General features: G+C 30.2%; 2 protein-coding genes across 6 annotated transcripts; one reads left to right on the top strand and one right to left on the bottom strand.

Annotated features, from left to right (window-relative positions):
* The first annotated feature begins 3,869 nt into the window (after positions 1–3,869).
* LOC121223557 (scarecrow-like protein 6) lies at positions 3,870–6,466 on the top strand. The gene has a single exon (XM_041105283.1). It carries the CDS (start codon positions 4,337–4,339, stop codon positions 6,218–6,220), a length of 1,884 nt encoding a protein of 627 aa, XP_040961217.1. The 5' UTR covers positions 3,870–4,336; the 3' UTR covers positions 6,221–6,466.
* Positions 6,467–18,846: 12,380 nt separating this feature from the next.
* On the bottom strand, positions 18,847–24,654 carry LOC107942536 (vesicle-associated protein 1-2). Of its 5 annotated transcripts, XR_005920878.1 has the most exons (11): positions 24,457–24,624; positions 24,311–24,381; positions 24,079–24,160; positions 23,648–23,763; positions 23,397–23,561; positions 23,254–23,304; positions 22,657–22,734; positions 22,250–22,489; positions 20,914–21,064; positions 19,839–19,953; positions 18,847–19,105 (listed from the first exon to the last, which is right to left on the bottom strand). XR_005920878.1 is itself a non-coding variant. In XM_016876229.2 (8 exons), the coding sequence occupies exons 1-8, from the start codon at positions 24,506–24,508 to the stop codon at positions 22,379–22,381; spliced, it is 726 nt and encodes a 241-aa protein (XP_016731718.1). In that variant the 5' UTR covers positions 24,509–24,654; the 3' UTR covers positions 22,024–22,378. The 5 variants fall into 5 exon arrangements, 1 of the variants encoding a protein (XP_016731718.1); XR_005920877.1 differs by lacking the exon at positions 20,914–21,064 and having other exon boundaries at positions 18,847–19,312; positions 24,457–24,638; XR_005920884.1 differs by lacking the exon at positions 20,914–21,064 and having other exon boundaries at positions 24,457–24,638.
* Positions 24,655–26,289: the final 1,635 nt, after the last annotated feature.

The following is a 26,289-nucleotide window of genomic DNA, read 5'->3' as shown; positions in this document are numbered from 1 at the left end:
TTTTCTTTTTGGTCTCTAGCCACCGAAATGGCGGGGGTTCTCGGCAACTCGTAGGCTTCCACGATTTTCCCTTGGAGTTTTGCTGTTTTGGCTCCTTTTTCTTTGGTTGGGAGACTCATCAATACAGTTGTAAATGAATAGAACTTAAATGAATAAATTACTGTTCATGCTTGTTTTTTTATATTTTTAAGTTTGTTTATATTCATTAAGAATTTCAGAATTGTGTTCTTCGTTTATTTAAAATCATGTGTATTAATTTCTTTTCGTTTAAGTTAAATGAACAAATTTATGAGTAGTAAACAAACAAACAATAAATAGACATATATATTTGCATATAAAATAATTAAATATTAATAACCGAACAATAAACGAATTTTAAATGATTTATTAAATAAGCCTTAAACGAACATAAACAAGTTTATTCATGAACATAAATGAATTAGATAAATTTTGTTCATGTTCGATTCATTTATTAAGTAAACCTCAAAAATTTGCTCATTTTCATTTATTTAACTAGAAAAACGAACAAAAACCAAATTGTCCATTCACGGTTCATTTGCAACCCTACTCCTTCATCCTTGCTTCAGCAAGATCTCTGCATTCTCGGTGAAACACAGTCGTTGCTGGGAATTCATTGACTCCTTTTTAAATACATATTATCTTTCGATTAAAGAATTCGAAATATGAGTAGGTGTAAGAATTTTGTTTTATATATTTATAAAGCTTGTTTGTATATTACAAGTTTAAAACACTGTTTCCCATACTTTGCATGTTATATCATACAATACTAGATATAATCACAATAATGATAACCACATTTTTTAAAAAATTTCTGCATTGGTATTACGTGTTATTTATAGAAGATAACCCTTTAGTTTTTCCTTTTTTTCTTTTTAATCCTTTTCTCTCAAATCCCAATAAATCCGAATTTAGGAAAAGGGATACTTGTTCACAAATCGAATCTTTTTGAAGATTACACTACAAAATTTGATGTTGGATGTCAAGTTTTGCTTTGCATTATAATTATAATTATTTATTATTAGCCTTTAATTAAACCACAATAAACTTTGTAAGAGTAAAAAAGATAGAGAGAGGCAACCACAAACAAATGACGTAAACCAAGAAAAAAACAAATTTAAAGAGAAAACATGTGGGCAAATTCAGAGACAGTAAGAACATTAACTTTTTTGCCTTTTTTTTTTTTGGCTTTTATTACTGCCGGGATTCACAGTCTGTCTGGGGTTAAAACACAAGTGTAAAGATTTTTTTTTCATTGATTTGGGCGCCCTTCATGCTTTTTACCATACGTCCACGTTGCCCCTTATACATTGTTTTTTCCCTATTAAAATAAAAAGGATTAATTCCATCAAATGCTCATATATTTTTGTTTTAACTTAAATTGATCCCTGAATTTCAAAAAAATTTAATCGAGTCTCAAAGTATCAGTATTGACGTCTTTTCATCAGCCTAACCATCAATTTAAGCTTAGGTTTGGTGAGGATTATATTTAAAATATGTGGATTAAATTTTAATTATGATATACTTATTACATTAATAATTTGGAAGTGATGTTAAAAATATAAAATGTTAATAAAAAATTTATAGATATTTTTTTAATACGTTAGATCTAAGTTGTTAATTAAGTATGTAAACATGAATTTACAAATTGATTTGCATTTTTTAATATGTTACAAATTATATTTGAGTTGGAATTTAACATCAAGTTGATGGCTAGGTTTGAGTTGTTAATTAAAGGACTTGATCGATACAATGCTCATACTTTGAAGATTCAATTAGAATGCTTTGAAGTTTAGAGACCAAGTTAAAATCTAGGTCGTAGTTTGAAGATGTATGGTGCTTACCTTTGATAAAATCTAGACATGTCAATTTTGATCGTAACTCAAAAATCCTTTTAAATCAACTTGAATCTAAACTTAATCTAATTGTATTTGATCATAAAAAGTCAATAATTTAAACCCATCCATTATGAATTCAAAGTGAACCAAATAAATACTTTGAAATGACATGAACATGACGTGACAATAAACCAAAATGATTTGAATTATTAATACCCGATAAAAAGAAACTCGAACCTTAAACCTTAAATCTAACTTCAAAATTGATCTAAATTTAAAATGATTTAAAACCCAAAATTAATCCCATAAAAATACTCAAAATTTTTAAATATTAATTCATTAAATCCAAATTAACAACACTCATTCCATTCAAAGTTTGAGTCAAATCACAACTTCCTGTCGCACTGGAAATAATATTTTATATTAGATTTCTTATTTCTTTTGCTGTCAAATCGCCAATTATACCCTTACATACGTGGTTATCGAATACCCACGGGAAGGCCCATTATAGTACTTGTATGCTTCTAGCCGGAATCGCACAATCCATTTTTATGTTATTTATGTTATGACTAAGTCTTTTTTTTGAATCCTATCTATCAAAACTCCTATAACACAAGTTTTTTGACAAAAGGTGGCAAGGCCCTAATTTTCAGGATTTTTTAGGCCCTTATCTTGATTACGCCCAATTCCCGACAAAAGGTCCCTTTATATACAATAAATAATTCCCTATAGAAAATAATACATAAACATAAAATTCCATTAGACGTGTTCATGAATCAAGTAGGATCAAATAGAATTCAGTTTCTAAAACATTTCCGTCTCTAACTTAAACTCAATTTGCCCAAATAACCCATTTATTGTAAAAAATAATCTAACCCAAAGTAAAAAAGAAAAAAAAAATCTGATCCAAAGCAGATCAAACCGACCAAAAAGATCTCTATGAAGACCTCTAATTCTAATTTAGTAAAAATTATAATCGGAAAGGTAGGACTATTTTGTAATTATAATGGAAGAGTGCCCCATAAGGTAAAGAAAAATGGAACACCAGAGTTTGTCATATTATATAACCTTAAATTATTTTATAATTAGTTTAGGATTATAATTAGTATAATATTTTATATATAATTTATCTTATTTAAAAATTTGATGCTGTCCAAATTTCTTATTATTTTATATCACATAATGTTATAAAATGTAAATTATACTACTAGTTAGTTAATTATGTTTTTTGGTCATCTATTCATGAAAAGTTACAAAATGATCTTTCAATTATTTAATTTCATCTTTTTGGTCACTCAATTATCTTGGATTTTTGTGTGTTTCCATTGTTTTGTTAGCCAGCTGGTGACTAAAAAAATAAAATTAAATAATTGGATGACCATTTTGTAATTTTTCATAGCTAGATAGTTAGAAAATTAAAAAAATATTATAGTTGAGTGATCTCTACTATAATTTACCCTTAAAAATTTGATGATCTCCCAATTCCTTATTATTTTATAATATAATAATATTTTAATTAGAATTAGATGCACTAAACATTCCCAAACTACGATCTTTATATTAAATTAGTCCCTAAACTTCAAAACTTTTTAATTATATCCTCAATATTATATTAAAAGATCCTTTCATTATTAAAATTATTAATTTAATCGTTGACCCTTCAAGTTTTATCTAATTAAATTTAAAATAAAAATTTTAAGGAAATAAGATGTGGTCGTATAATTTTTAAAAATAAAAACAAAAAATAAAAGAGTGAACGGTAAAGGTTATAAAACCTTTGCAAACTTCAAATCAAAGAATTTTAAAACATTTATTCTTAAAATATTCAATTAAAATTTTCGTTTGTCATATAAGATTTTAAATTAGAATGATTTAAAGTTTAGGGACCAATTTAAAATAAATATCATATTTTGAGGGTTTTGGTGGAATTAACTCATTTAATGATACTTTTAAGGACATAATAATAATATATTCTAAAATAATGGGAAAGACAATACAGTATTTACCCACAGTAGCCATTGACAGTAACCCTTAAGATATAGAAAGAAAGAGAGAGGGAAAACAATGGTGTATGAAAAAAGAATTGCCCAAAACTAAAAATTTATATTCAAAGAGAAGAGAGAGAAAGATAGGGACTAGTCTTTAGAGAGAGAAAGATGAAGAAGAGGCAGAGAGCACTTTATTTGCCTTTTTTATGATGCACGCATCCATGGCAGAGGAGGTACTTGCTGTAGCTGCAAAATTTATAAGCCAATGGAACTTCAAAAATGGAGTCTTTGCTTTGAGCTTGTGAAATAGAAGCAAAAAAAAAAATGGAGCTTTGGAGAAAAAGAAGGGTTAAAGTGAAGAAGAACAACAAAAGGAGCTATTTTGACAAATGGGTGTTTTTCTTTTAAAGCTTAGAGATTGATTTTCATGGAGTTTTCTCTCTTGTAGGAAAAAAAACAGTTTTTTTTTTGTTGTGATTTTTTTTTTAACAAATGCACTTTCAGTTCCAACCTAAAGTTGGGGTGGAACTTGCTGGGTTTGCTTCGATTTATCAAGACAAGTGGGCAAAACAGCAAGAAGATAATAGTTTCAACGACCAAGAACCAACTTCTGTTCTTCATATGAGAAGCCAAAGTCCACCTACATCAGCATCAACTCTTTCTTCTTCTTTCAACGGCGGATCCGGGGGTGGCGGTAGCGGCGTTAATTTCACTACTACCACCATTGTACCACCTGAAAGCACCCAACTTGAGTTTCAACCGATCCAAAGTGAACTAGACCTTGTTACAACAGGACCTGTTGGTGTTCAAAGATGTAACAATCTTGGTATAGAAGATTGGGAAGCTATGTTATTTGAGTCAACTGTTTCACCGAGTCAAGACCAAAACTCACTCCTCCGTTGGATCGCCGGTGATGTTGATGAACATGGCGTTAAACAACTTCTTCAAACTGGTCCTGATTTTATTCCCGGGCTTGACCCGATGGATCCTGGTAATTTGGGTTATTTTCCTCAAAATCCAATCTTTACTTCACCACCTGAAAGTATTGGCCTTTATCAACAACTTGAAAACCAGGAAATGAAACCCCAGATTCTAAATCCCCCAAATCCCAACTTTTTCTTACCATTTCCACAAGAACAACAACCATTACCAAAGAGACTCAATCATGGTCAGATCCCAAAGCTACCATTCTCAGACCATGAGTTGTTTATCAAAAAACAACAGCTTGTTGGGTTTCAAGAACAGAAGCCATTAATGGTGTCTCAACAACAACAAGCAGCCACATTGTTGGACCAGCTTTGTAAAGTAGCAGAGATGGTAGAGACTGGGAATTTCTCACACGCGCAAGGGATATTGGCGCGGCTCAATCACTTGTCTCCAGTAGGCAAAACATTTCAACGGATTGGTTTTTACTTCAAGGAGGCATTACAATTACTACTCTTCATGTATAACAATACCCCAGTCTCGAAAAATCCGACACCTTTTGATGTTATCTTCAAAATGGGAGCTTACAAGGTCTTTTCCGAGGTTTCGCCGTTCGTTCAGTTTGTTAACTTTACGAGTAACCAAGCTTTCCTTGAAGCACTCGAGGATTCCGACCGAATCCACATTGTGGATTTCGATATTGGTTTTGGTGCTCAATGGGCTTCTTTTATGCAGGAACTTCCTATGAGGAGTAAAGGAGTTGTTCCTTCATTGAGAATTACAGCTTTTGTTTCCCTTTCGACATACCATCCTATCGAACTCAGTCTTATAAGGGAAAATCTTGAACAATTCGCTAATGGAATCGGTGTAAATTTCGAGCTTGAGGTACTTAACTTTGATTCTTTAGATCAAAACCCTTATTCATTGCCTATGTTTCGAATGAATGAAAACGAGGCGCTTGCTGTGAACTTTCCCGTTTGGTCTGCTTCGTATCGACCTTCTATTTTGCCTAATCTGTTACGGATTGTGAAGCAGCTTAGACCGAAAATTGTGGTGTCTTTAGACCGAGGGTGTGATAGGAATGATCTGTCATTCCCACAACATATAATCAATGCATTTTATTCATATATAAGCCTGTTGGAATCACTTGATGCAGCCGTTAACGTAAATTCCGACGCCATAAACAAGATCGAGAGGTTCCTTATTGTGCCTAAAATTGAAACCACAGTTTTGGGTCGTTTGCATTCACTCGAGAAAATGCCACCATGGAAGTCTCTGTTTGCTTCAGCTGGTTTCACCCCTTTAACGTTCAGTAACTTCACCGAAACACAAGCGGAATGCGTCGTGAAAAGGGCTCAGGTTCGAGGTTTTCATATCCAAAAATGCCATGCTTCACTAGTTCTTTGTTGGCAACAAAAGGAACTTATCTCAGCTTCAGCTTGGAGGTGTTGAGGAACAACAGCATCGAAACCAGCAGGGGAGGTTCGTTTTTTTTTAATTTAGCAACTCACAATCTTTATATCGTCTCTAGCTCGTAGTGCGAATTTAACTCGAATATCATTTACTAAACTATGCTATGCTTTTTTTTTATGACTTGATCAATACAATGTGATTTGCCTTTGCTTGTGAGTGTCTCTCCTCTGCTGTTTATGGACACATTGATATTGCTGTTATGGTATTTATGGTGTCTTCTTTTTCCATTTTGTTTCGGATTTTTCGGTGAGAAAAGCTGTATTTTCTTCTGGTTTAAAGGTGGTGAATGGTGATGAATTGTTGTATGTTTGACGAGCAAAAATGAATGTTGAAATTGCAAATACAACTTACTAGAATTTTAGTGTTTTTTTAAATGTTTTTGAGTTATGAAGTTATATGTTAAAAAACTGCCTTGTTTAACAAGTACCGTGGAGGCCTTTGCACTAGGAGTCGGATTGTATTTTGTTCTCTCTATAAAAAAGAAGAAGAGCAAATTAGTTCTTATACATTAAATAAACGAGTAAACTGGTTTTTTTGTTAAAAATTCATCCATTTCTATTGTTAAAAATTAGTTTTGTATGTTAGCATGATGTACAAGTAGCATGTTGTGTCATTTTTTGGTTATTACGTTGATTTTGTTAGTTTTTAATAGTACAAGTGGATGAAATTTTTAACGAAAATGACTAATATGTTCTTTAATTTAATGTATTAATTTAATGTATAAGGGCTAATTTGTTCATTTTTTAAGTAGAGGGGGTAAATTTTAATTTGACTCTTAATATAAGGATCTTCATGGTATTTTTTAACCATATCCCCTTACCCAATTAAAGATAGCGTGATGTCTTGAGATTAGTGCACTAATGGAGTTGCCAATTTACAATGCCTATATTGCCATGTAGGTTGGGCGAGGCCAAAAAATGCTTTAGAGGACAAAGTGCTATTTTATCATTATTATTAACTAGTTGTAGGAAAAGGGTTGTCCGGGTTTAAACTCAGGGATTCAATGTACAAGGCTTATATATTGTTTCAAAGAGTTAATTCGGTTCATGCAACTATTTTTATAAGGTGTACATTAATTCAAAGAGTTAAATCGTAAAAGCTATTTCGAACCCTCAGCCCTTAGGACAAGCATAATGGGGTTTGTTTTTAAACTTTTTATTTTAACCCTTCAAAATTTATAAATAAATCAATATAAAATTTGTAGACAAGAGGCCATAAAAAGACAAGTAGACACAAAGACACCTAAGATTAACTAAAATTTGCTCCTAATCACATGGGACATGTTTCATTCAATTTGTAATCTTATTATAAAAAAATAGAAGATTGTCCATTAAATTGAATGAAAATTCTTGTAATATTATGCAATCTATGCATGTAAAATAATATTAAATTCATGATAAAAATGCAGAGTATTATGGACCGCCACAAATATATAATCATAGATTATAATCCTTTTCTATTTATTTTCCCTTAAAAGAATAATAAATAAACAAAGGTAAACGTCAGTTTCATTGAAACCCCAACACTCTCTTATAAAAATCATTGCAAAGTCAACCAACCTCAATAATCGATAGAGATTTACTATTAATTATTAAATTTTATATTAACCCCTAATTTTATTTTATTTTTTTATATTACTAATATTTTTAAATATTAGAAAGATGGTAGGTGGATTTGATAAAGGAGAAATTAAAATATACTAATATTTAAATAAGTTATTTTTTTGTAGACCATAAAAAAATAAAAAATAAAATCCTTTTTTTTTATATCATAAAGTTCTTTTTTTGCTATTTTTGGGCTCACCTTAGGAATTTAAAAATAATAGAAAAAGTAAAATAAAATACTAATTGTATGGCTAGGCCCAATCAAAATACTAAATATGTTAGCTAGCTGTGAGCCATATATTATGGTTCAGGTTGTCTAATGCTGAAGTGGTCCACACAAGCTACATGAATGTGAGTGTTAAATATAAAAATATATTAATATAAATATTTATTATTTAGAATTTTAATATGTTTAATAAAATTATATTTTGTACTAATTAAAATATGTATTAAATATGAATATATTAAACGGTATAATTAATTTTAATTTGATTATGCTTTTTAATAATCGTATTATTATTACTAGATTATATCGAACCCAAGAGGTAGGAAAGAAAATACATTTGGGATGTTTGGTAAACAAAGTTTTAGACTTTTTTTAGCTAATTTGGATACAAACTCTCTAATTTGTAGTGTCAAACTCTCTAATTGTAGTGTTTGGTGGATGGAAATTTATAAGAATTTGCTGAGCTAAAACCTCTAAAATAAAAAAAAGGTCAGGATGGGTAACTTTTTTTACAGCTGATTGAGAATGAGATATATGAAATGACATATTTGACTATGCTTGCTAAAAAACTACTCCTTTTGTTATATACACTCAAACTTAATAGGGGTGCCAAGATATTAATAACATCTCTTCTCTCATTTTCATTTTCACCTCCAATAAAACTACAATAAAACTCTATCATGAGTCTACAAAAATTAACATTGTTGCGAGAAATTTTCAGTTAAGCCTATTTATTTTATACATATTAGCTTTTAGCTAATATAATCAATTGATCAAACCAACTACAATCAACAATCAACTAATATATAGAGAGATAAAAATTTCACTATAATAATATTTATTATTTTTTAAAAGAAGTTTTTAAGTAAAATTTAATTATTATTATTGAGTTTGCGTGGAGTGTCGCTTACGTTAACTATGACTAGTTTTTGTTTTAAACACAGAAATCACATGTTCAACCTTTATGACATATGTATCGAATCCACCCATGCATTTTTAATTAACTCAAATGGGTCCTTTTCTCCTTTACTTTTTCCATTAAGTTTTAAAAGTTTTGGCCTTTCCAATTTGTGTCAATTTCAATCATTGTAAGTTTAAGTTGTTCCAAGTTCAAATCATTTAAGTTTTAGTTATTTTATGTAAGATATTTGAGTTTTTCAAGTCGAGTCATTATTGGTTTAGATAATTTTAAATTTTGATCACCTTATGTTTGAATTATTTCGGACTCAGGTTACTTCGAGTTCAAGTTATTTTAAGTTTGAGTTAATTTTAGTTAAAGATAATTTGGCTTCAAGTCAATTCAAATTGGGGTTAAACAAGTTCGAATTGTTCACTTCTGTAATTAAATTGAATTGGAATGAGTTTAGATTTAGATTAATCAGATAAAAATTTTAAGATTGAGTACATACCATGTCGAGTTTTTTTTTGAAAGTTCAGGTTTTGTTTAAATTTTTATAAAAATGTAGTCACCTACCAAATTATTATAGGGTGCCCCTTTCAATTTGTCACATTGGCCATACAACAATCCCACAAATAGGGTTAGTGGATGTTTCTATCATGTCCTTCGTTCTTTATTACATTAATATATTATTGTTAATAAAAAAATAAGTTGACCCAACAATATTTCCAAATCAAACAATGTAAGTTGACTCAATAAAACCATATTCCTCACCTAACAATGATGGGTTTGATGAGGAGGATATGGAGCATAATACATCATTGTTTCATATAAAATCAATTTTAATACAATGCAAAAGTCAAAATAAAATGTGTGTACTTTTGTTACAACATTTGATAAGAGTAGTTATGTTTTTTTGTACATTGTTTTTGGTAGTTGTTCATGTATTTAATACATTGGTATATTTCGTAAATTTGAAATTTAATTATTTTATTATTTAGATTTCAAAATTTAAGTTCAGTTGTTAATATTGTTAAAATTATATATTAAATTCAAGTTTATTATAACATCAATTTTTTAATTACATTGCTACCAAGTGAATCTTTTTATTTCAAAATATCACACTAACAAATTAAACAAAAAAAATTAATAGTGTTAACAATTGAATTTGAATTTTGAAAGCTGAAAAAGTAGAAAAATAAAATTCTTGAAAATAAAAGTGCAAAAAAATCGCACTTTAAGATAATAGATGGAAGGAAATTCCTTGCATGAGATTTGCAATTTATTAAAGGATCTATAGACAATTTTTTTAAATTTGTAATTATATAATTTTTTATTGAGCTAAATAAATAAAAATACATGTCTAATTTAGGATTTCTTTTAGATGGACGGTAAAATTATTTTTAGTGAAAAACAATAATGACAGTGAAATTGAGTATTGTAATGATGAGGTGAGAACGAAAGATGGCTATTATTTTCTTAACGGAAGTATAATTCATCAGTGAGAAAAATTAAGTCCAACTCAATGCAAACATCCAAGTAAAACGTAACATTTTTTATCCTAACATTTTTTTTCACTACATTGAAGAGAAAAATGAGCTAAATGTACTTCATCGGTCTCAATTGTGCATCTAAAGGCACCATAAGTGAAGTCCAAAGTAAAAATAGCAAATTCTTGGATTTGAAGATACATTTACATCATGTTAGCTTTTAAAATTATTGTGAATAGACTTATCAATAGATTAGACTACTCATTTAATTTATGTTTGGATAAGATAATTTTCACCTTAGTCCCGTTTGATTTAATCCGACTTCAAATCAAGCTAGATTGAATTTATCCTCTAGCTTGACCCATGAACATTGATAATTACACAATCACAATATGAAAAACATGATTAAAGAACACGTGAAATAAAAATTACAAAAACTTACTATAATCATCCAAATGTCCAAGAAAGAGCGATCGGAAAAATGGTTATATCATTATTCGAGACCTTAACTTGGCAACGATTATTATATTAGGCCTGAACTTTCTTTTTGTCCAAGCTAATGTTTGAATTTGGCAATTGTTTCTATATTGAGACTTGAACTAAGTAATTGTTTCCGCATTTGAGTTTGAATATTTTTTTGTGTAAATTAGTCCCTAAACTTAGCAGAAGTTTTAACTTGGACTAAAAAAATTCAAGTTCTAATGTGAGTAATTTCTAAGTTCAAGTTGCAAATTAAAAAGTGATTTAACCCTAAAAAAACAAGAGAATCATACCAACATGACAATAAAACCTTGGGAGACATTAATGTCATTGATGCTTTCAACTCTTACTCTCAAACCCTTAACTTGTTCTCCACTATTCCTTTCATCTCCACTAACCAAGCAATTACAAAGAATACATACGATTCGATTATCTTGTTGGAGACAATAAAAAGACATTTTGGATAAGTTGAATTAGGTTGTACTTAGAACAACCAAGAAAAGCCTTTGTAAAATTCCATGATTCGAGTATATATATATTTCACGTCATATACGATTATAATTTCAAAAACATGACAATGTACACAGATCGGTTGGGGGATGATGATATACAATTTCAAAGACATTATTCGTCATTATCGACATTGGGTGTTCAAAATATGGCAGAACCTGTCCTTTAGACGAGGACAGATGAAGTTGTTGTTGACCACAAAGCACTTAAAAACAACACTTCACCATTATAAGTATAAAGACAAGACTACTTTGGGTTGTTTTTTATTTGGTCTAATTTTACTTTTAGTTCCTTTGTTATGTTGATATTTTACATTTAATTTCTCTACTTTTCCTTTTTTTTTCATTTTTGAAATTAATATGTACATTTTTATAACGTAATTAGTAGGTCCAAATTGAGGGGTGAATGCAAGGGGTAGGTGACCCCTCCAAATGGTAAAATTGCTTTTAAGGTCCCTTGAAAACTTATAAAAATATAAATTAGTATAATGATAAAATTTTCTTTTGCATACCCCTCAATAATTTATAATTCAATTTTGATCCTGTCTTCACCCTATCCAAATTGATAATATTGTTAATTGCTACTATTAAATCCTCTAACAATATTAATTGTTAATTGATAATTGTTAATAGTGTTATCAATTTCATCAAACCCACGTAATTACTTTAACAGCGGCAAAAAATTATTATTATATTTATAATTTAAATATTTAAGTACAAAAATAAATTTATCTTATATCCTAAATGTTTTTTTAGGTCATTTCACGTCATATACGATTATAACACTATTACAAAGATTACATACGATTCGATTATCTTGTTGGAGACAATAAAAAGACATTTTGGATAAGTTGAATTAGGTTGTACTTAGAACAACCAAGAAAAGCCTTTGTAAAATTCCATGATTCGAGTATATATATATTTCACGTCATATACGATTATAATTTCAAAAACATGACAATGTACACAGATCGGTTGGGGGATGATGATATACAATTTCAAAGACATTATTCGTCATTATCGACATTGGGTGTTCAAAATATGGCAGAACCTGTCCTTTAGACGAGGACAGATGAAGTTGTTGTTGACCACAAAGCACTTAAAAACAACACTTCACCATTATAAGTATAAAGACAAGACTACTTTGGGTTGTTTTTTATTTGGTCTAATTTTACTTTTAGTTCCTTTGTTATGTTGATATTTTACATTTAATTTCTCTACTTTTCCTTTTTTTTTCATTTTTGAAATTAATATGTACATTTTTATAACGTAATTAGTAGGTCCAAATTGAGGGGTGAATGCAAGGGGTAGGTGACCCCTCCAAATGGTAAAATTGCTTTTAAGGTCCCTTGAAAACTTATAAAAATATAAATTAGTATAATGATAAAATTTTCTTTTGCATACCCCTCAATAATTTATAATTCAATTTTGATCCTGTCTTCACCCTATCCAAATTGATAATATTGTTAATTGCTACTATTAAATCCTCTAACAATATTAATTGTTAATTGATAATTGTTAATAGTGTTATCAATTTCATCAAACCCACGTAATTACTTTAACAGCGGCAAAAAATTATTATTATATTTATAATTTAAATATTTAAGTACAAAAATAAATTTATCTTATATCCTAAATGTTGGAATTTAAAATTCTAAGCTCTAAATTTTAAATTTCAAATCCTAAATAATAAATCTTATAAACTAAATTTTAAATCTCAAAAGAAAATACGTATCTAATGATTGAAACTGATCCACGTATTCTAAAAGGAACGATTGTCGATCATTGTATAAAATTTTCCCTTTAATAGCAATAGTTAATAGGGTCATCCATTTGGACTTATTAATAATATTATAAAAATAGAAAAACCAAATAAAGTCAAACTAAAGCAGAGGAATTAAAATTGCAAATTTTAGATTTAGTACAAGGACTAAAATCCTTATTTGACCATTTTATTCTTAGTGGGGAAGGGCTTTTGTTATCAGCAAGCTTCCTAGGAGTGAGAGATTTTTTATTTTTATTTTGGGGACAAAACATAGATGCTCTCTCACGAGACATTATCCATCTTTTGGCTCTCCTAAACCTTCAATCATGTTGCCCAAAGCACTTGGGTGGGTTATCACTTGTCCACCACATCAAACCCTACTTGCTAATCATCCTTTGAATATATATATATATATTGTATCATACAGTTTAAATCCTTGTCAAACGAAAATTATTTTCAAAGATTAGTCATATTTATCACTTCTTCACTTTTATTATCAAGTTAAGCACCATGTTTTTTTAGGTCATTTCTCTATCTAACATTCTTTGCATGGGTGGAAAAGAGATGCTACAGTTGCTTCAACTAAAACTCTCTATTGATAGAGTTCAAAATGTATGGTGTTTCAATGATTCACGTTAAAACTTTTTAAAGATCAAATCGATGTTAATTTGTATGCAAACTCTTAAAAAGTATCAATTCGTGAAGATAAATGAATGGCAACAATATTCACGAGGCGGGACAAGATGGGATGTGTTAATTTTTTTGCTTGTTCAATCCTTGACTTTACTTTCATTTATAAATATCCAAATTCATCCCGCCTTAAATCTTATTTAATACATTAGCACCTAATTTTAATCCTAACCCCTAAATGATTTTTTTGATCTGTCCTGATTTGATATGAATTTTTACAAAATGTTTTATATTATGTTAATTTTTGTAAAAGTAAATAAATATATTTATAAGATCTTATAAAATTAAAATGACAGTAAAAATGTATAAGATATTTTGATAATCATAATTTTATTTATTTTAAATGTTAGGAATTTTCAGATTTTTAATTTTTAAAAGAAATTTACATAAACTAACTAGGGTATTTGATGGTATTAATAATTTGAACTAAAATTAGACTTTAATAATAATATGAGGGTCTATGTCAAATTAAATTATAAAGTTTAAAAGGAAAAATAATATTTAGTCTATCAACTTGTAAATTTTTTCAACTTAATCTTTGAGCCTTTTTTGGTCTACATTAATTTTAAAATTTGACAGTTTTTGTCAATTTTAATCCCTGTGATGACATGACACTTTAAAATTATACTACATCATCATCTAAAAAAATCATAATTTTCTATAAAAAATTTAGGTTATGACATAATATAATTGCAAAGATAAACCTCATAAGTTGATCAACATACATAATTTAGACAAATGAATTATCTAAATTGAACTAGACTGATTGAATCATGAGCTGATATGGATTAATAAAATTGAATCGTTCAAACCGATCAAACTAATAAACTGATGATCTAATCGATTCAACCACTAATCTAATTATGAAAATATGAGCGGAGATGGGGTTGATTGGTACTTGTGTGCAAGGAAAGTTGGGGACTTTTTTCCCCTTTTATAGATGCTTTTGCCACTATATATCTCTTCCATCGTTTTTATGTCTCTTTTTTTATATATATAATTAGTGAGCGTGAGAAAAACGCATTTACTTTGATTTATAAAGAAGAATAATAAAAGTAAGCATTCATGTCCAAAAAAGCGATTAAAACGATAGGACCCAAACCCTAACACACACATACACACTTCTCCCATCCTTCTCTTCTGTCATTTCAATCTCAAAAAATATGTGTCCTCATGGGGACCAATTTGTACCATTTTTTCCTTCTTTTTCTTTGAACCATACAGCTAAGTGGAGAGCTTTGGTTCCACACAAAAATACACCCTTAATGGACAACTTGGGTGTCTTCAAAATGATGGGTCCTTTTTCTCCTCTTTCTTTATCATCGAATTTGTCTGCAAACAGTATAAGAGAGTAGTGCTTAAATCTCTTGTTAGTATTTTTAAAAATTAGCGTTTTCGTCATCTTAATTTTGTAAAATGTACCCAAAAGGAAGTTTATCTATATCTCTAATTCTGAATCTGGATTTTATATTTTAAAAAAATTGAGAAGTTTTTGAACAATGCTAAACATTGTCACTAAAATTTCGGAATCAGTAAAACCCAGTAACTCACTATTTATATGCAATGAATTAGTAAAATGCAGCATATCAACAATTTATATAAAAAAAATAGTTGTTTAAGTTCTTGTGTTTACCAAAATATTAAAAAAAAAATTTCTGAAGTACAATGATCATAATCTTATAAATTAAGGGATTAACTTCTCGATTTTCATAAAATAGATGAATGAAAAGCTTGTTTTATTTATAGCTTGAGTCATTTTCATGAATGGGCTAACATTTTGTTATTGGAAAAGATATTATATAGTTACTGACAGTTTTGGTTCCATCTACTACCAGTTATTACTTTCTCCCGGTGGTCGATCCCTCTTATTGTTCCAAAAATTTTCAATCTTCTTTTGCTTTCCTTGCCCTACAATCATTTGTTGGTGTCAACTAAATAATAAAGGGTTATTTTTCACCACACATCCCTAAGCTATCACTCAGATTTTAAATTGACTCTCGAACTTCAAAGCCTTCTAATTAAGCCCTCAAGTATTGATTGTATTAATCATGCTAGTTCGAATATGACATAGAGTTTATTTAAAACATGTGAATCAAATTGTAAACAAGTATATACTTACTACATGAAAATCTATATGTTCATAATTTGAGGTAGGTTTTTAAATTTAACATGTCGTACTTAAATTGTGCATGCATTATGTTGATACTTAGTACCAGCAAAGACAAGGAGGAGGAGATGAGGTCTGGTTCACTTGTATAGGACTAAGAGCTGACAATGGGAAAGGAAGAAGGAAGGGGGTGAAAGGTGACTTTTTAAGAAGAAGATCCTCGTTCTCTCGTGCACTTGAGTTTATATAGGGGGTTGTCTGTTGCCTTATAATACCACATGGTGGGCCATATGGTTGTGTGGGCAAATCAGAGGTCAAGTCCCAAATGACCATTACTGTTGCAGGTTGGTTGTCGTTATGGTACGTGTTGCGTGGTCTCGCTTTTGTCATAGGTTGTCTTGCTCTAGCATTATTTTCCTTAGAACAACAAGTGACAGATGAACCTATTTGTCGTTGGGTGAGGGGTCTTAAGTATGCCCAAGCAAGGGGTGTCTTACAAGGGGTTCAACTTGAACCGCTCGTGAATCTGCCACATGTATCGTGGTAGGGAGTATAATACATTAGATACATATATGTTCACAATTTGATCTACATGGTTTGAATATACTCCACGTTAGATTCAAATGCCTAATTTGATGACTAAGTTTATGGAAAGATCAATTTAAAATCTAAGTCATAATTTGAGGATATTGGGTGCAATTAACCAAATAGTACATCATGCCAAATGTTTGAGAGTGACACTCACAAAAAAAAAAAAAAAACCCATCATCTTTTTACAAATTGCTAGAAAGTAAAGAAAATGTAATAGCAAGAGACGAATTTATGTGTGGAAACATGCATGAATAAAGTTATTAGTCCATTGCCAATAAAGAGAAATTCACTAAAAGCTAAACATCTTTTTGACAGTGAGTTATATATATCTTCTCAACTTGTAAGAGAGAAGAAAAAGGAAAGTGAAGAAAGCTTTTGTATCAGTTTCCTTTCGCTTTTGGGATAAGGTGAGGCTTTTAATTCGTTCTCTTCTGCCCACAATTGAGATATATATATATATATATATATATATATATATTACGAGTTCAAATTGTTCTAATCTCTTCATTAAGATTTGAGTGTCGATTTCTTGATCAAGTCATTATGAATTTGAATAGTTTTAAAGTTTGATAATTTTGTGTTCAGATTGATAACTTTTTATAATCAAATCAAATTAGATTAGATTTGAATTCGAATTGATTGGGATGGATTTTCGGGTTCAATTTGTCAGCCAAGACCCCAACCCAATTTTTACTTATAAATACCTAAACTCATCCTACACAGAACCTTATTTATTATGTTAGCACCTGACTTCGACCCTAATCCAAAAATAATTTCTCTGATTCTGTGATGTCTTAATTCAAAATTTTTTATTTTTTTATTTTATATTAATTTTAAAGAATTAAATAACATGTATAAAATTAAGTAATTATAATTTTAAAATATAAAAATTTATTTTAAACTTTTTTACATAAATTCACCTTAAAATTTTAACGAAAATTTTCACCTTAAAATATAGGAAAATGTTTATTGTATTATATAAGGATTGAGGAATATGAAAGAGTGTAATTTCTACGAGTCCATTATACCCACAAGGCTATAAGGCAGCCCAGGCCTTCTTTAGTAAATCAGTCCACATATTATATTTATTTTGAAACGATGATACCACCTTGAGTTAATTTTAATTTTAATTGATGAATCATGTATTATTTGTAATTTGTACTATATTTAATATTATGTTTGTAATTTCTTTTAAAAATTATATATAATATGATTTTTTTATAATGTTATAAGTTAATCTAAATTATTTATATAGTTAATTATTCACATTAATATATAAAATGAATATTGATATTTAAATATTTATGTCACCATTGCTATTTGAGAAAAAAGTATTTTTTTCTGAAATAATCAAATAGATAATATTATCCATTAAATCATTCAAATATCATTAAAAAATTACGAAAAACAGATTTAAAAGTAAAAAAAAAAATTAAAAATATTTCTTATCGATTGAGTCTTAATTAGACTGACATGGACATTGTTGTCAATGCAATATGATATGGGTTCAAGTGCGCTAAAACGCACTATCTTCCTATTTATGGGTTGGTGAGGGGTTATGGGTAGTTTCAGGCGTGGCTATCTGACCTCCGAGCCAAGGTTTCTCACATTTTTTTATTACCGTTTTGTTTTTTTTTCTTCCTTGAGTCTTTTTGCATAATAACTCAAGATCCCGCCTTTTCTTTTCTTCGTTGGACTTAGGTCATCAGTAAGAGGCAGTTGTCTTGGTGCTCTATGGGTTCACCCATGATTTGGCCATCCATTCCTCAAGTCTCTATTGTGGCCTTTGCTTTTTGAAAAACTCTACTTGCTTTCCTTTGTTTGGAGAAGCTCTTTGTTTTTATGGTGTGCAATTGATGCCTCTCTAGGGTTAGCCTTTAGGCTTTGTTTGTTGTATTTTTTTAGGCTTTAGGCCCTTTATGTTGTAATTGACATTTTATATATTAGAAATTTGTGCTCTTATGATAACGAGTCGAAAGTTTGTATGTTAAGTTCCGACTTATACATGGCATAACATTACTCACAATACTGAAATCATAACTCAATTAAAAAAGTAAATGATATGCTCTCACTTGCATTGTATGGATTATGAAAATGAAATGTTGCCACAAGTCATTTGTCTGGATGAAAGAGTAAATGATATGCTTTCACTTGCAAGTAATGATCATTTTCATCATAGAAAATACAATGATGACGATAAGATAAAAATAGATCAAATTAGGAAAAAAAATTTAACATAAAGGAATCATGGAATGGCTAATCATTTACTATTTCATGTAATGATCATTTTTATCACAAAAGATACAATGACGACCATGAGATAAAAACTGTGAGTAACACATAAAAAGGTCATTGTAGAAAAGTTTAATAATTGTAGATATTATAATGTCCTATAACCCATGACAGAGGAACCATCCAATTTTTTAATGGAACAACAATGTCAATCCCAATTCCTCCGGTTTCCTTAAGCCTCCGCAACAACCATATAATGCACCCTTTTAAGCCTAATAATCAGGAGAGAAATCATAGAATAGTACCAAAATTAATCTCTAAATGTTAGGATGAACAAGTTAGAGGAAGACAATCATTCCTTCAAAGCTTTTATGAAAAATATAGAAAACCATCTTGGTCAGCTACTTCAAGCTATGCATGCTTAGCTAACTGTCGGTATTCTTAGCAATACTGAGAATATGTAACACCTTCACTAGGTCCTGTCATCGAACCCAAGCGATAAGATGTTACGACAATTATCAAATCAGTTACACGTAATTCATAAATAAAAATTTTAATTAAATATTGAATAACTGCATACATCCACATAAATCTTTGCAAACAAAATCAGGTTCAAATTGAGCTTACGAAAGCTCTAGAATTGACCTAACATCAAACAATAATCATTTTGAAACTTTTACAAAAAGAAGAGCAATTGTGCAAAACATGGGTCACACAATCGTGTGCTCAGGCCATGTGGCATGCTGTAATCGTATGAAATTGGAGTCACACGGCCGTGTATCCAAACCGTGTAACTCACTATGGTAGTGTGGGTCAAAAATACAATTATTCAACAAAAGTCACACAACCGTATCGTTAGACCGTGTAACAAATTGAGGCTATGTAAAAACTACATGACCATATCTATAGTAGTCACACAAGCGTGTGGCCAACTTGTGTATCCATTGGAAATTGTGTGTTTCCTATACGGCCCATATTTCAGTCGCATACGGTCATGTCACTAACCTGTGTGTGACACACGACCATGTGGCACAAAATATGTCATTTAGGGTCTACTTCATCCCTAACCATATTCAAACCATAATCTATGTTCAAATGCACAAGGATGCCTACTCAAAACCTGCATAAATCCAATAGAAAACATATCAATTTGACACATTCATAGCACATTCATTCAAAATAGAAATATGCCTCAAATGACACCCAAAATATTTTAATTCACAATTAAAAAAAATTACCAAATTCAACCTAAGTCATCCGCAATATATGTTGAATCTATCAACAAATGACCATTTCATGTCTAACATAACCAATATTTTTCTTACCAATTCATATTAACATTAGCACGCTATTTACTTAATCATTTCAGTATTAATCATCATTCAATATACCTCATCTATTTACTACCTTCCATTGTACCTATTTCATCTTTAAGCACATCCAACACATTATAAGCATAAGATCCATATCATCATTAGCTAACATTTACATATGCACCAACAATGCCAAAATATCAACATTCATCCATTTAGCAAAGTAAAGGTATGAGTCTCCTTAGTTACGTGCCAACAAACTAACAAAAGTATCACCAACATGATAAAGTCCCAGATCACGACTGGATGCTAATATCAACGAATGTATGTGATCCAACACTTAATATGTGGATGGAAAACAAAACCCTACATTGAGTATGAATTCAATTGTATTTCTATAATCTGAATACTAAAACGAAATATAAAACATATAAAGGCATGGATTAATGATCATAAGGTGTATATACTAACCAAATATTAAACTATGCATTTTCATCATATCTACTATCATTATAATATCGAATGCAATTTTATAACATAGTTTACATCTCAACAAAATATATCGTCACATGTCTATCTCAATTTAGAGCTTTCAATAACAATGAATATTATCGGTCTTTATATCAATTTATTTTATAATTCATTATTTCGATTTTCACTTTTAACCTCCTATTAACTTGGCTAGAACTCGGACGGATATACAAATCTAATCAATCACACCAGTTTGACACCCACATATAAACTAGCTTGTGTATGTAGAACCGAACCTGCTAGGAACCTAACGGGACCATGTTTGCACTTTAGGCAATAATGATTTCTTCTGCAATGCCAAGTACAGCCATGCTCAAGCTCATTTCTTGGGCCAGCAAGCCAATTGTTGGTAATTTTCCTTCATTCGGTTTCATTCACGCTTTATTCCTTGATTCAAAACGTTTTATTAGCTGATTTTATTGTCTTGCTTTCTTTTGTTTATTGGCACAAGTGAACAAAACGTTTATCCAAATTGACTCGATCAATGTTTTTTTTGTCGAATCGGTTCATTCAAGTTAATGATAATAGTTAAGATGATCTTATAAGAGATCAAAAATTAATTATATCCATTGATTATCAGTTATAACCAAATCAATGGACTTGCAGATTTTAATATATATACATATAATTTTTTAAAATATCTACGGAATATAATAAATGCATATAATGCAATATATACAATTTTAACCAAAATCCAAACCCAACTCAATTCAATTTAACCCATCAAACTAACAGGTTAAATCCGTTAAAACCTAAATCGATTTGTTAGTTGATTAAAGTACGAAATTGGTTAAGTCAAAGTTTCAAATTTTTTAACCAAACTTGGTTCCTTTCAACAGAAGGAAAAGTCTTCGAACTATGATACTAATATTGTTGAATGGGGTTGACTCTTTCGAGAGAAATCTTTTAAGTGTCGTTCATCGGACAGCCAACTCGGACCCCCAACAATCGAACGTATTGTGCCTTGGGGGAGGGTTCTGTGCCCAGCCTCCAAGGAGAGACAGCGTGTCATGAGCAACTGCCCAGAGGGTCTGGTTCATGGAAGGGGGCATCTCACCCTTGGTGGGTGACTGTACATCCACTTACAGTCGAGGTGCTCCCTGCTCTATGAACCAGACCTTTAGGGCAGCTGCTCACGGCATGCTGGCTCTTGGCAGAGCACAGGAGACAAAACCCTCCCCCGGGGACAATACTTTTGGTTGTTGGGGGTCCAAGTTGGCTGTCCGGCAAACTACACTTCAAAGACTTCTCCCAAAAGAGCCGATCCCCCCTCAACAAGTATGATATTCAGTCTTAACCAAAAATAATTTTAAAAAAAATTGATATTCAGATTTCAATTCAAAGAATTAGGTATAAACTTTATACATTCATGATGATGCATCAATCAATATGCATGGAAAAAAAATTGGTAGCTGATAAGCATTACAGAGCTATGTATAATCATTAACAAAATTTCTCACTTTTTTTCTTTTCTAAGTTATAGAAAGAATGCATGCTACAACTAGCAACTACAAGAATCAAAGAATTAAGAATTCACTTGTAATAAGTTTTTGCTAATTGGACTGAGCTAACCTTTTTCTAACCTTTTTCCTTCATCATATTCATCAAGATCAAATAAAATATGCAGGAGTCACGTGTCACAATCCGCATTTGAAGTCTTGGCCCGTGCACAGGCAGGAGATAATTGAAGAAAACAGTCGCTTATGACTTCTTCATCATATATCCCATAAATATGCCAAGCAAGCCGATGATGATGACAAACATGAATGACACGCCGCCGCCGCTTTTGTTGCCTTCGCTCTTCAACAGTTCCTAAAACATTTGTAATCTTTATGTGTAAGTTGGCTCAGAGATGGAGAGGACATAATAAAAAAGGGTGGAGATTGATGTTTGATCAAATTTTCATTAACTAGAAGCAAATTAAGGGGTCAAGGAATTTTACTAGTCTAAGCAATCAAGTCACAATCTATTCCCCTCACCAGTTCATGACGAATCTTGTTACATTGTTGAAGTGCGCTTTTTTTCTCCTCAGTCAGCTTCGTTATACGAGTTCTTGTCTGCAATTATAGAAAGTATTTTTGAGGATTATATTCTTGGCATGTATCAACATCACACTCAATATATGTTAAAAGATTACAGAGCTTCAGAACTCGATACTGCAAAAGGCGGTTATGCATGCACATGAACAAGGGGAAAATCGCAAGAACAATTGTTCCTTCTAGCTGCAGCACTACATTCAATGATCAAATTGAATATGAGACAAATTCCAGGTACTCCAATAGATCTCCCGTTGTCTGACTAACAGAATCAGACTATGGGCCGGTGGGATCCGTTGGTAGCTCTACACATTTTGGTCTGAACAATTAGAACTAAAATGTTTGTAAAAGTATATAATTTGACTCGAAACCATCCATTTAACCAAGCAAGTGAATAGATATATCTGACCCAAAAATATGGACGTTACTACATCTGGTCCAAAACTAATGACTATTACCAACTTACCAACATGAATTAAAATCAACGATGCATATGCAGCAGCAAACAATTACACAGCAAATAAAGAATACGAAATTTACCTCGGGAGATAAATCTTGAGCTTCAAGCTGTTCGTTAAATGCTTTAGCAGCCTGCATTCAGCAACAAAATGCACACCATTAGCATCTGTAGAATGAACTGCAGACAACAAGAGAAACAATAAGTATATGCAGCAAGATCTGACTGTAGAGAACTCTGCGGCATTGACATGTCCGTTGTCTGAAACCGAGCCTCTCGGTGAAGACCCTTCTTCTGAACCTTCATGTACTGGTGAAGGTGGTTGTGGTGGTGAAAGGTAAACAACTTTCAACTTGCATTCCTCAACCACATGCCCAGCTTCCTTGTTAAACTGGGAAAAATAAAAAAAGATCCCCATAGATCATCCTAACCATCAAGCAATAATACTAATACAATATAATATAAATAATTAGATACCAGTTCTGAAGTTATATCCTTTGCAGTTATTCCATCATTTACTTTTACACTTTGAAGGAGGAATTTATCCCTGCAATTCATATCAGGAGGTGCCTCTTTTTGCGCTTGCATGGTAACTAAATTAATATCAACAAATCAATTACAAGTTATCTAGAAACCATTCGATCTACTTATATTAGGGTAAACTTTCAGTAAAATTAAATATTTTAACAATTCAACCATCATATTTCACGGTTAATTCCTGTATTCTGGATCGATACTATAGAAATATCAGATTGATTTGATACTTTACATGACAAGTACAAAATATTCATGAATTCAATGATCGGAGTGTTAAAATATTAGTTTTACAATAATGTAATAGGATTCATCCCTTAATAATAAGAAATAAACAGTAAATGAGCTAACAAAATGTAATTTATTTTGTGTACCTATAACATCGGATGTGGATCGAGGCAAGACGACACCAGCGTTGGGACGAACGCAATACTTCTTCGGATTTGTTGTTTTCACCTGAAAAGAAAAAAATAAAATCAATTAACTCACAAACGGAATCCACAATTTCGAATTCGAGATTCAAACAATTTTCAGGTTCAAAAACAGAGCAAAAAGATTTTAAAAAATTTAAAATTAAAACACCGATATGAATGATGAAGAATATACCTTGAAAGCTACATAATTATCGGTTTTATTCGATAATTGAAGAGAGCAAGAGATCTGTTTCCTCAGCGCAACTATTCATAGAAACAAAAAAAATTCAAAAAAATCAAAGAAAAATAGAAATTACAGGAGGGAAGAAAATGACTTACAAGGAAACTTGAGTTCCAAAGGATGGATGCTGAGGAGATCGCCCCTGCTCATTTCGAAACAATGGCTTAATAATCGAGAAATTAATCAAAAATAATAATACAGAAATTAATAACTAAATCTATCTCTCTTCTTATTTTGGGGGAATCGGCTACTATTAGTAAACTGTGTTTTTCTTTTCTTTTCAAAACTAGTGATTTAAATTGATTCAATTAATTTTTTAAATAAAAATTAAGTTTGTTAAATTCGAAAATAATTTATTTGAGAATCTAATATATTTTAAATATTCAAATTTGAAATATTTTAAAATTAAAATTACTTAAATAAAAAAAATCAAAACTTCAAATGAATCAAATCGAAAATATTGCAAAACTGTAATTTTACAATCTAATTTAATATTTTATACAATTAATATTGTAACGATTTAACAGTTATATTGTATGCTCTATTGATGTAGATTATGTGTGTTAAGATATTTATTTTATTTTTTTTTAAAAGTAAATGTTAAATATATATTAATATAAACAATATTTTAGATCGATATAATAAATATATCGGATTGGTTCAAAAGTTTACATACATGATAAATATAAATATTTTGATAAAATCAACAATTGAATTGTTAAAATATTAACTATATAAAAAATTATGAAATAATGTTAGAAAAACGTTGAAATTCCCATTTAAACTATCCAATTCAAACTCCAACAATGACCCAACCTAAAACCTCGTTAATAAACATTAATGATTCATACCTAAAATGAACCAAACTTAATATACTCAAAATTGCAGTAATTTTGTATGGTCCGTATTCATCTTATGATCTATTAAGATTAAATCTCTCAAAGTTCGTAATTACCCCTCTCAACAATAATATCTCTAAAATTCGAACTTAAAATTTTTTTTCTAAATGTTACTCCCAACACTTGTTAATAAAGACTAAGATGATTCAAGTTATTCAGAAAAAGTTAAATTAAGTTTTAAATAAAGTTAAAATTATAAACCAAAAATGAAAATGGCAACTTAATGGGCTTTCATGGCCCAATAACTAATTTTTAAAAATTTATTATAGCGAGACCAATAATTAATTTTTGGTATTTTATAAGTCTATTAAAAAAATAGATGTTGGAAACAAGTTTGTAGAGTATTTTTAAATTAATTTCTCTAATTTAAATATAAAATATTTATTTCATATTATAAAATAAATAAGAAAAAATGGGATTAGATTAGAATAATATGAAATCAAATTTGGGCCGTCGGAAAGCCGAAAAGCTTATATTGTAAGAGGCCCAAACGTGGGAAAATGGGCCCAGAGCAAAAGGGAAACGTGGAGAAACAACTAGAAGCACACGTGTGGTTTTATGGTTCTACAGCAAAGTAGTGTGTCCTGCCTGTAGCAGTACACACTTTTAGGCGTGCTTTTTTACCACATCGGAAATCGAGCAACTAAAAAACATGTTAAAATGACGTCATTGTCGAAACCACGACAAAATATTATTCCAGGCGGCGTCTCTTTCATACTTTGCCACTTGTGAATAAATCCGATTTGTGATGACTCGGCATGTCAAAACAAAACATTCTCTAATACTTTATATTAAATACCAAAGGTTGTTTGAACGAAACTCGATTCGTGAAGACAAATTTTTATTTATTTATTTATATTTATAAAAATTTTAATAATTTATTAAATCGAATTAGATAAACTAATAAATTAATGAATCGATAGTTCAATTAATTTAACTATAAGTTTGATTTTAAAATTTTGATTCTACACATAATTTTTCTCTACCTTTAAATCAATTAAAAGAATACATTTAAACATATTTAAAGCCTCG

This window comes from Gossypium hirsutum, chromosome A03 (genome assembly GCF_007990345.1).
Source record: "Gossypium hirsutum isolate 1008001.06 chromosome A03, Gossypium_hirsutum_v2.1, whole genome shotgun sequence".
Classification (NCBI taxonomy): Eukaryota; Viridiplantae; Streptophyta; class Magnoliopsida; order Malvales; family Malvaceae; genus Gossypium; species Gossypium hirsutum.
Note: the sequence above shows the minus strand (reverse complement) of the source record. Positions and strands in the feature narration are given on the sequence as shown.